Source organism: Anser brachyrhynchus (genome assembly GCF_964034855.1).
Source record: "Anser brachyrhynchus genome assembly, chromosome: 5".
Taxonomy (NCBI): Eukaryota; Metazoa; Chordata; class Aves; order Anseriformes; family Anatidae; genus Anser; species Anser brachyrhynchus.
The window spans coordinates 57,171,622-57,183,877 of NC_137699.1; the positions used below are offsets into that span (position 1 = coordinate 57,171,622).

At 42.1% G+C, this 12,256-nt stretch overlaps 1 protein-coding gene across 2 annotated transcripts in view; it reads right to left on the reverse strand.

The window, feature by feature from the left end:
- Positions 1–5,109: 5,109 nt before the first annotated feature.
- AKT1 (AKT serine/threonine kinase 1) overlaps positions 5,110–12,256 on the reverse strand; it is a 72,882-nt gene continuing 65,735 nt past the window's right edge. For both annotated transcript variants that reach the window (XM_080596353.1, XM_080596354.1), the window contains exons 13-14: positions 7,430–7,532; positions 5,110–6,728 (exon numbers count right to left, since the gene is read on the reverse strand). In XM_080596353.1, the coding sequence (XP_080452479.1) occupies positions 6,649–6,728; positions 7,430–7,532 (183 nt within the window). In that variant the 3' untranslated portion in view covers positions 5,110–6,648. The remainder of the gene's footprint in view (positions 6,729–7,429; positions 7,533–12,256) is intronic.

Sequence of the window (12,256 nt, forward strand, 5' to 3'; positions counted from 1 at the left end):
AACTTTGCAGCCTGCAGTTGCACCAAGTGACCTTGCTCCTTCCATTCAGTTTCGTTTTATGCTCGTTACTGGATTGTCACCAGGTATTCCTGTCTTCCTGGTTAGTTTCATTTCCCCAGGAATACCAGAATAAGGAAAAATTGTAGCAGCTGAAAAAATATATGCAAAGCCTGCTATATGCCGCAACTGTCTTAAAAATAGTATTACTCCATTTTCGTTAATAAAATTCACAAAAGGGCATGTGTTCTGATCTTTTGCTACGTCCATACATTCTTTAAAATCATCTCATCAATTTATCAAACACAGTAGAAAAGTTCATCTATCATTTGGGAAAGCGGCCAGGCCAGGCCTGTGTGTGGGAAAAGGTGTTGCAGTTGTCCTTCAACGTCAGATTTGCACTTCACTGAATTTAAATAAATAAATAAATAAATAATGAAAAATAAAAACAGGCTAAGGAGCAGCACAGACCTTGCCCTCAGACAGTCTTGGGCTCCTGAGGCACTGCTGAAATGCGGAGAGCTGCTGGAGTCAGTTATGTCAGGCTGCCGTTTTCAACAGCAGTCAGAAAACTGGAAGCTTTTGCAAATCTGTGGGGTGCAGCTGCAAAGCTCCGGGTGCAAGGCACCTTCAGGGAGCTGGCAGCCGCAGCCTGCACTAGAACTCGTGAGTGACCTGCATCAGGTAGGTGAAAAGAGCATTAAAGGCACGGAGCTATCTGGGGCACGGCACTGCGGAAAGAAACAGCTGCAAGCACCACATCCAAGCAGAGATGCAAGTAACCGGTGGTGATGCTGCTCACGCAGCCTTTCAGCAACAGCCAGAGGGTCCCTGCTAGACTGCAGCCCCTCGTGCAAAGCAGACATCCTCCTTCACGTCAAAGTGCAAACGTCACTTGGGGTTTTCGCTCCTAGGCATTCACTGCGTTATGCCAGGAAGAGCTGTCGAGCATCCCACCCGCCTGCAGTCAGCTTAAGCAATGCAAGGGCAAGGGTTGGTGCTCCTGCTTTAACGGGATGCTCTGACAAGCTCCAGCTCGGTGAGTAACAACGTGCCAGATACAGCGTGCTTCAGATACAGCACCCTTGGGAGAAGTACCCGCAAGAAAAATCTCCAACCATAACGCAATAAACGTGCACGAGTTTAACAAAGATACATACTTTGCTTAAATCAGTAAATACAGTGAACTTGGGATGACCAGGACCAGTAACAAAATAAAACGATAAAAATGGGCGATTTGTACTACTGGAAGCATCTAAAGCAAGGAGGGTGCTCAGTCACAGAGACTTTTATGAAAGCAGCATACAGGTCTTGTCAGTCTTGAAGTACAGATACATACCAGAGAAAAATGCACGAAGAACCTCCTTCACTAAAGTGTGTGCTCTCTAATTCAGAGAAAATTAAATTTCTTAAGTTGTGTTTCTCATCTGTTTCTGTGATGAATTTTCGCTCTTGTTCTCAAAATAGTTTTAGTACCTGCTGCAGGGTGAACGTGTAATTTAAAAAAACATGCAGAATTGCAAAGACCCTCAGACTTGTGAAAATACCTCATCGGCAGTCTGTGTGGTCAAAGACCCAAGGAAGATGCAAAATACAAGCAGGTACAGCAATATGATAGGAGACAGGAAGAAACAGCGTGAAAAAATCTTAAAAATTGAATCACTGGGCTTACATTTAACCCAGGAGGACGTTCACAAAGTCCATCTCTAGGGAAAGAGGTAGTGAGCAGCAGAACAAACAACCACATGAAGCAATGCTTCAGTGAAGGAAAAACAACACAGCTACAAGCACTCTGAAAAACCACAGAGTAGTTTTTCCCCATACAAAGTCCTTCATCTGGTCCTCAACAGAGGACCCACCACGCTCTCAACACCAGGAGGGCGACCAGCTGTAAACGACTAAACAAACAAATAAAAAGGAGGAGGGAAAAAAAAAAAGCACGCAGGGACTACTGTAATAAAATGGCTTTGTTTAAAATGATTTCAGACACAGAGCAACCAGTCATCACCTGATTAGAATGCAACATATGTTCCATTAGACAGAACTACGAAACGTCTGTACACTCAGCTGCATTTGGGATAATAAGCTCTCATTTGCTATAGGCACTGTATGTTCTTTTCGTTTTACTTCTAGTGGCAATTAACCTCCCTGTTATTAAGAAAATTGAGCTCGAAGTGGAAGACAAACACACTCATTTGCAGCACTGAAGAAACAAGATCCTTTTACATAGGCTCATTTCTTCAAATGTGTTTTTTACCTCCCAAACTCTTTCACACAAAGTGAAGCAAATCCAACCTTCCTCCCAACTTACCGACTCCCAGACTCCTCAGGCAGAAGCCCCGTGCAACGCTCACAGGTGCTTTGTGTTTGTGAGCTTCTTCTGCAACCCCATCTCCTTGGGGTTTGTGTTCCCACCATAGATTGGGAACTCTAATTTTGGACCACCATTCCAAGTCCCGCTACTGGAGATAAAACCTGACTTAGCATATGCTCACCGAAAATATAAGGTTATTTTATCTGACAAGGATTTTTTCTCCAAGGAGTACTAGGAGAATTAAGAATACAGCTCTCTTGCACTGATCATTTAAGTGCACATAAGCAATCCAAACTACATACATGAAACTTCAACCCCTATTTCAATTAATCAAGGAAAAATTTCACCTCAAATCGCAAAAAAACATCAAAGTTTGGAAAACTGGGAGCAAATTCAAACAGCAGAGTATTTCAGGCCTGCATGAGAGCAGTGCAGCAGCTGGGGAGCATGCAGAGCTTACCTTCTGGAATGATGATGATGCAGAAAGAAAAATGAAGAAAGAGCAGTTTGTTTTGCTTTGGAGGTGAGAGGTCACAGTTTGTGCAGAACTTTGGATGCCATAAACCACAGCGGTCATCTCCCAGTTTAAAGAGAAAACAGCCTGCCAAGCCTAACGGGATTGTAGTGGATGTTTCGGTTTCTCAGGAGAACACAAAGCGGAATGTGCAGAATCATACAGGTTTGGCCAAAGCCTCTTAGCCCCAAACAGCACAAGCAGCAGTGTCTGTGCTGACCAGTGCTCAGCCGGCCTTGTCTCCTGACTGCCCTCGGTGGCACACAGAGAACCATGGTACTCACCTGCAGTTGCAAAGGTTTTGTTGTTTTCTTTTTCCCGTTTTTCTCCCAGCCTGAGTTTGCAACCGAGTTCCTGGGCTGCACTGCACACGTATGACCAACGTGTTGCAGGCAGACGTTTTAACATTTGTCTCGTAGTACTCAGGAGGCACCATCTTCACCTCAAAATGGGATTCAACTACCCTAAGCTCTCTCTGCAGATGCTTCGGGGTCAAGGACTAGATTCAAGACAAAAAATAAAGAGGGAAAAGGCAGGAGATGGCACAGGTCAGTTTGCCCAGCCAGGATACCCGAATTGTCATCACAACAAGGAGAGTTTTAAGCACGAGTTCAGGGAAGGGAACAGTTCAGCAGATGTTTGGGGGTCATTCCTCCCAAGTACAAGTAAAAAATTGAAGGCAAAACTGGCTGCACATAAATAGGGGTTAGAAGACACTGATAGCAGCATTTCAGCAGTAGTGGAGGAAAACTGACAGGGAACACGGGAGCAGGTTGTGAAAAGGAGGACCAGTCGCCTGGTCCAGTGGAGGAGTCCCACTCAGTACAGGAACACACACTGGAGAAGAAATTGAAGCATCGGATCAATGGGCTCACAAAATGATCCTTGCTGCAATGTGTACCACCAGAACATGATAACATTTGTCAGCACCAAAGGGAACAACAAGGAGGTTTGAGCAGCACAGATGAAGAGTTTTGTTTCAAATAAAACAGCTAAACGAAAGTACAACATTTAAGCAGTTTCTGCATATACGGTACAAAAGCAATCTGAGGTGAATGAGATGGTTCATAGACTTCTGTGACAGGGAAAGACAACAGCATGCTAACAGCTACTTCTCGTCTTCTCTCCTAAATCAAAACTTAACATACTTTATGTTTGCAGTAGGCAGCTGTAACAGATAAATATTCAATCACAGATGATAGGCTTTGAATATTCACAGGTGAAATGAGATATAATATCCAGAAGACCCTGCTGCATTCAGGTGTGGCCCTCAGTTCACTGTTGCTAACACTATTAAGATTACTGGATTTTTTTAGCCTTTCAACCACCCCCATCCCCCCCCAACTTCCATCTTACATGGAGCAAAAAATCCAATAGCAACAACTGACAGAAAAACACTAAGACATAATCAGCCTCACCAGAACCACCTGATCCACATCTGTTCCTGCACTTGGAAAACCAGATTTTCCTTGGGGCAGATTATGGTAACCTTTGCTCATTTGTGTTGCCTATATTTGGATGCACAAAGCGTGTTAGTGCAGAACTTGTCGGGGCTTGTAGACTTGCAGAAGGGTTCTTTGGACTTCATCCCTGGGCTGACTGCAAACTCAGATGAAGATTTAGAAGCAAAGGCAGAAGAGTTAGATCAGACTTGCGGAATGGGATAGGCAGTCCATCACCAATTTAAGGTATCCTCCACAGAGAAACAGATTGCTCCTTTCACCTTCCATCTTTGCCTAAAGTTTACAGTAAATTCTACTGGGAATTATGGGCTATTCCCTGAACCCAAAAACGTTTTGGATGTTTAATGGCTTACTACAGTTGCAACTTCTGTGCTTGGTTTGAAGCACACTGGAGTTGTTCTTGGATCTTCTTGCCTTTTCCTCTGCATTCTTGTTTGGAAAAGGAGATTCCAGCCTTGTATAACTAGCTCCTAGAAGTGATTAATACTAGTCCCTAGAAAGGAAATGTAGTATTATATATTATACACTGGCCAGAGTGACTGGAATAGAAATACCTTTGAAGATCAGGGCTTCAGTAACACAATCTCACTGGCATCAGGAGGACAGCAAAATGAGGCTTGTCCTCATTCACCTCAAGACTACGTACTTCTGGAACAGGGTATATTTCTCTTCAACATTTTCCAAAATTATCTTTGCATAATGATCAGCACAGAGATGAAACAAATCTCTCAAAGATGTGCACACTTCACAGGCTAGTAACTGGAGTGAATGTTGCATCAACAACTTCGGAAGGTTCCTACCACAATAAATAAGAACCTAACTTGTTAAAGCAATTTTTATTTAAGTATTTGGAGGGAAACTTTCATATCATAAGTAAAAATACTAAAGTTGAATGTTGTTAAAAAAAAAAGTCAAGATGATGGGTTCTCTGTGCAAACACAGCAGTTTCTGGTGGAAAGGGGAAGCAAGGGTTTTCATAACATACTCCCTTTCAAATAAAAAAAAAATTAAATGCTAGTTAACTGCAGTACATGTCATCATTTTTATACAGTCAAGAGAATGAAAAACAAAAAAAGCAATTTAAGAGAACGCAACCTACAATGGAATAAATTCATTCGCAGGAGAGACAGAATAAGACTGCTTTTATGAAAATTACAAAGAAACATGATACAACAAAAACAAGGTGTGGGGAATTTTTCCACTAATATTAAAAATGAAAAAAAAAAATCACTTTTTGAACACCATTATTATTCAAACACATATGAAGTTTCAACCTAGGTTTTTTTTATACATGGGAAACACTGTTAAAGTGAATCTTCAAGAGTGAGAAGGCACCATGAACTGTCAGCTGATACCTTTAATGCACACTCAAGAAAGAGGAAATGATCTGGCATGATGCAAAAAATCATTAAGTGTTTATATATATTCATATATCTTTCCATAAAAAAAAAGCGGCAACAAGTCATTACTTCAGTGCCAAAATGTACTTTTGTCTGGTTGACTCACTCATTAAGATGATTTCTCACTTAGACCTGTATGGTATTTTTTTATACAGTGGTGCAGGTGGGTGATTCTGTGTTGTTGCATTTCATATTAGATTGGTAAATTAAGCATTTTCTATGTTCTGAGAAGCCAATCCTATGAAGTATTCCTAAACTCTACGCAAATGGAATAATTAAATGCACTGTCTTGCATGGAATACTCATCTGTACGATGTAGCGTTGGACTAGATTCCACTGGATTCAGTTTGATATGTAATGTCTTGTAGCAGATGTTATAACAAAAATAACTTTTGCTTTTTGATTTTACCTCACTGAGGCCATTAATGCTGTTCCTATAGTTGGTTTTCTGGAGTTGGATGACATTTCACTGCTGTCCAAAATGAGTTTGAACCTTAACCCTCCAGAGTTTGTTCACTTTGTTGCTTATATTATTGCACTAGCTACTAAAGTCTTATATCTTCCTATATAAATCTAATTGTTCAGAGTGCAGATTCTATATTTAGATAATGAACTGTATGAAATAAATAAAATAAGGGGATTTTCTGGTCAGAGTTGGTGATATGTTGAATACCTTAATTAATTCTAAAGTAAACAGTTTTGGTGTATATTCTTAAAAACACCATTCAGCATAAAAGCCTTGACGTAATACTTTAAGAATGGATTCATTTTCCTTCTCAAAAATGCATCAAAGAATTGTTTTAAATACAGAATCTGTGAGGCTTCCTACAAATTCATCTAAATAGTAATACAAACACAGTTTGTAATTCAGATAATATAGAAAGTTCTCTAGTGTCCATTGAAGTAAGGTCCCCAAAATGCAGTCTGTTTTGTTTCTGAACAGGAAAACATTGCAAAATATTAAGCGGTTCCACTGGCTGAATAGGAGAACTGAGGAAAATGAGGTCTTCTCTCATTATCTATACAATCCATGCTGTCATCTGAAAAATGGGAAAAAAAAAGCATTAGACAACATTTGGAACCTTTTTATCGTACATAAACAAACAGTAATGCACAATAAAGCTCTCTCTGAAAATTCAGCGTTGCTTTTCTCTTCCACAACTTGAAAGGATAAAGAAACAGCAAGTCTGAAATCTCGCCCCATTCAATGCGCATCACAGAAAATTCCGATTGTTGTATATGCGTTCTGTTGTTTGGATGTCCATTTAAAATTGCTAGGGGTTGCATTGCTCAAATTCATATTCAGTGTTTGAATCTTTGGCAATTGCTATTTCAAAGTATTGAACATGCTCAGTCAGCATGAAAAAATATTTTGATTGAATATGGACATTATCCCCTACTCAACTGACTGCTTGCATACACACCAGTGTGCGAACAGATGTACACATGCAAAACTCATGGACAGAATATTTTTTCCCCAACAGGAGACTATCCAGATTTTGAAGACAACAGTACAAATGATTTCAATATATTCTAAAACAGGTTTTTCATTTCCCAAGCAGGAAAGACATGTGGAAAGTTTCATATTAGTTTACCAGCTTCTTGATCAGATACATATATGGAAGACGCGTGAGTTGAAATTGATGTTTTTCTGTATGTTCTAAAGGGACTGGATAACCTCACAGCAGATTATTTTTGGTGGTCTGGAGAAGACAGCGAGAAACATTTGGGAAAACTTTACCTTGGTCAGGAGGAGTGATTGTAATCATCTGTGCTGTAAATTCTTCATCAAAGTATCTTGTGTCTGTTTCAGATGTAACTTGTGGCTTAAACGGAGGTACAAGCTATGAAAAATAGAAAAATATTGTCCGTTTAGAGGTTCTTAAAGTACTGTTTCAAACAGGTAGGATCTGAAGTAGAGTTACACGCTACAGTGGCTTTTTGTACATTTTTAAACTTAAAAAAAAAACACAACGCAGTCCGTAAAAAAACAGTATACAGTAAGGCTAGGTGGGCACATCCTGCTTACTGGTCGTTTAAGGCATTTTGCTGCTAGAATTTAATTGCAGAAAGAAAATCTGACACTCCTAATGTTGCTTCAAGTAATGAATAACATGCATATAAATGTTTAAAATTAATAGTATATGCTGTTTCCCTACCTAATTAGATGTAAATTGTAGGCTGCATCTAGTCTGATTTACAACTGAGGATGAAAATGCGTAAGAATCGTGTTCAGCGATACCAAGCTGATCAGCTAGCCTCACACATCATCATAAGGGTTGTAACGTTCACGAGAAAGCTCCAGCTACAGAGCTGCCGTGTCCATGCACTCAGAGCACAACCGTGCAGAAGACTGGACCTGCCTGGAACAATTTAGGACACGGCAGCAGCAACGTCAAGCACTGTGCTCCGGGTCCCCAAAAAGTAGTTTCGGATCAACTCTAAACTTAGAAAATCTGGAGTGTTTACAAAAAAAAAAAAGCATGCAGTAACATCCTCCTCTTGCTAGAGCCCTGTTTGGGTCCTATTCTTGAAACCTGCATGGGCAGAAGGGCGAGAAATCATCCCCATGCACACAGGCGAGCGCCAGCAACAGGCGCTCCAGATGGAGCTGAGCTGCTTGGCTGGGGCCGGAGGAGGCGGCAGCCTGGGAAGCGGGGTGGCAGGGCTGGCTGCGCGCAGATGCACGGGGCTGGAACACGGACAGCTTTGGGGGGCAAAGGAGCTGGGATTCAGAGCTCGCTCACCTTCCCGCTGCACGACAGGCTGGAAGCGGGAGGCAAACACGGCTCCTCGCCCTCCCACGGAGGACACGCAATAGCGCTCGGCGCTGGGCTGCCGCTCGCCCACCGCTGGGGTTAAACGTGGCCGTCTTTTAATAGCACGCGGCCACACCAGGCAACAATTTAGGAGCGTGATTGAGGAAGTGTATGGCTTCCAAGCTGAAACCGCAGGGAGAAGTTTATCTAAGCAAATGGTAAACTGCTCTGGCTGGAATTACGCCGTGACCCTGGGACTTGTGCTCCTGCTCCGACAGAAATCAGAACGACACCGACAGAAGTCACTACCCGCAAAACATCAGCAAACCCTGGGTGTACGGAACATCTCCCCACCTCCAGCTTCTCCTCCAACTTAGAGCTTAAGAATCGTTTGCTTGGCAAGTCAGCTCAGAAGAAAATCACTACCTTCAAGCTCCCTATCACTTTTTCTTTTTTTTTGAGAGCACCTGACAGAGCGTTGTCCTGTCTTTCAAACAGTTCAATACAGCTCCTTCATTTTCAATTTAAAGCCTTTAAGAGTTGTAATCTACACATACGGTGCTATTTCCAAATACAAAGAAACATTCCACAGTTTAAAACCAATCTTTAAAAAATTAAATTCATAAAAATTCTAACTTTACTATAAGCAAGCAAAATTACAGTATACATTCATACTTTTTAATTGCTAATTATTCTTTGTTCCCAAGTATGCCTTAAAGGAGCCTGGTAAATATTCCTGAAAAAAAAAAAAAAAAAAAGGCCCTTTATGTCCTAAATTTAAAAAGGAAAAGGAAACAGGATATCCCAAAGCCACCAGTCACTCCGAGCCTCACAGTCCTCCCAAAGCTCCTGAAGAGGGAACACTGCATTATGATGTTAATAACACTATTCTCAAGTCAAATCTGCATCTTATGTCTAAAAGCCCCGTTGGGGACGAGTATTATTTCTTTCAAATTTCAACTCCATTCTCTTTCTCCTCACAGCAGCCTGCTCCTTACAGGGAACCTCGGTATGTTTTTGACGAGCTGTGTGCGTGCGGATCCGAAGCTCTCTCTGCCCTTTTAAGCTAATGGGGGTTTTGGCACCCGCCACGCTCCCAGCCGCTGTAGCTCGCTGTGCGCAGCACAGAGTGATTTAGGACTTGGGCACTGCAGCAGACACCTGAACTGTGCACACCAGAAGGACTGGGAGCAGCAGCCCTGAGTCTCAGCGCGTGTGTAACGGGCAAGCGCTGCCTCTGCCGTTTTTTCCTTTTATTTTAGGATCTGGTAAAAGCGATTTGAGACAGATTATGATGCACCCACAAGACAAAATTCTTTTCCTAGCTGTCAAATTCAGAACATGAAGCTGGAAACAGAGGGGAAGCCGCAGAAAGCTATAACACTGGCTTTACCAAGCAAATATGGTGCTTTACTGAAAAGCTGTCAGCGCGAGAGCTCTGCAGTTCAACTGGCAGAGAGGTGCCACCTGTAGCCTCCCACTGCTGCAGACCAGCTTGACACCCGCAGGCTTATGTTGGTTTAAGAGGCAAAAAAGACAAGAAAAAACAACGCGTGATTAAAATCTCATTGTGTACGTTTCAACTGAACGTGGGCAAAAGACTGCAAATTAAATTGCACCTTTCTTTATACCGGAGACAAATCGCAACGCTTTTCCGGGCTGGTCTAATGAATATTTTAAATTCCTGGGACAACCCCAGTTATTCAGAACTGCTCGTAATTCAGAGCTATGCTATGTTTCGAAAAAGCCTGATTACAAAGTAAGTGTTCTTGCTTACCCCAAGCCCATGCTCACAAACACCCTCACCGTTATCTGGAGGTAGCAGGTAACCAAGCTTAGCACATGAACACCTCTGGGCAGCTGACAAAATCCTGATTTTTTCCGTAACACTGCACCTCAGGTAAATACAGCAAGATCCTCCTCGGGCCACCCGGAACTCAGGCAGCAATTACTCACAGGCTTTCTGAAATATCTTCATTTACACAGCATGGTTACTTCTACAATAGGTAACAGTTTACATCCAATCTCAGGTGCACCTACTAACGGAACAGGAGCGAAACCAGAATCCAGCCTCCTTGTATAGGCCAAAGGCAGAAACAGCCTCACTTAGCATGCTATTCTCTTCAAAATACTTAACATTTGCAATTTCCTGGTAGTTCCCACAACAATCTGAGTCAGTACTGCAGTGGGACATTTTATGAAGGCTTCCTCAATCAATTGCCTCCGGCTTGTATGTAATAATAATAAATGAAAATAAATAATAAATAAAAATAAAAATAAATTGCCTCCGGCTTGTAACAAATTGCCTCCTCCATTCAGGGAAGCAGGACTCCCATCATACTGTTAACAAGTAACTTCACTGAAAATATCTGAACCCTGTTATCAACTTTTAACCTTAAACTAAATACTTGGGGGGTTTTGCAGTATGCCAGCTGGGTGAAAAAGGGGATAACCTGTGGCTTAGAACAGTAATTCAGATATACTTTTTACATTATTTTGGATAAAGTCCTCACAATTCCCTCCTGCCTGCATCTACCTCCTGCCTGCATGCAGCTCTCTCTCAAGGGATGCTCTGAAAGGACAGAGCTCTAAATGCTACATACACTTTCAGGGCACAAAACGCTATTTTCTCATTTTTCATTTCCCTTTAGCCATACAAATCTGCAAAGGAGTGACCAAGAAGGAAACAGAGCACTCTTGGTAACATGGAAGCACTGGACAATTCTACCACTACCGTATGGAAAGCTGTGGCGTTGTTCTCTGACTTCTAAGTCAACAAAAACTGCGCTGTATTTGTTTTACCAAAAATTCAAAACTCATTTTCTGCTATGTTTCTTACCTGCTTCCAGCAACTGGAGGGAGAACTAAGCTGTTCTTAGAGATTAAACTACATCAGGTATTATGTGGGGCTGCGGGGGGAAGGAAGGAAATGAGGAAAGGCTGAGATCATACAGTGTCAGTAGGTGGGAGCCCTGAATCACCAGACCCAAGCTTTAGTTAGCTGCACTTCATGGGAGTGTTATGCAAAATGTGGTTGGTGAGAATCAAATGGGAGAGGAACACAGCAAGTCACCCTGAAAGCACCAAGCCAGCTTGGAGGAGTGCGTGAAGTTACCTGGGAATGAAGGGACAGAGCGAGAGACAACTGGTGTAACTCATGCTCAAAGGACCGGTGTCTCCCACCTCAGTCTCTCTCGGTGGAATGCCTACACACACAGTGGGTCTCAAGGAAAGCTGATGAGAAACACCACGAAGTGCAGACACATCACATCAATGGCCAAAAATATATGTATGCTAGGCTTGAATTGATGCGAAGGCCTTCCCTTCCTTTTGCCTGCTGAATTCAGTCTGATTTCACCATTCAAGACAGGAAAAACAAAGGGAACAAGCAGTCTGCCACTACTGCTTCTGGAAAGTTTTACTTCCAGGTGCTCAGGAACCAACAGTAACTAACTTTTGGGCCCCATAAATCACAAGGGATCCATCATTTGATGGATAGCAAAAAATGGCAACAAGAACTCACAGGAAATGCCACTTCAAACGCTTATATACTGTCTACACTTGGAAGCAATTTTGGCTGCATCCTATTTATTCACTCACAGAAACAAGTATCTTGTTGAGAGACACTCCTCATGGGGGGGGAGCTTTTGTTCAGAAGTAATCCAGCCACAGTATTTTAAGAAGCAAGAATCAATTTAGCCTTGATAAAACAACTGCAAACCTCTTCCACGTAGAACTTCTGTACACCTTACCAAGGGCAACAAACTCTGAACCAGTCAGGACATCCACAGCTACAATTCACCTTGGGA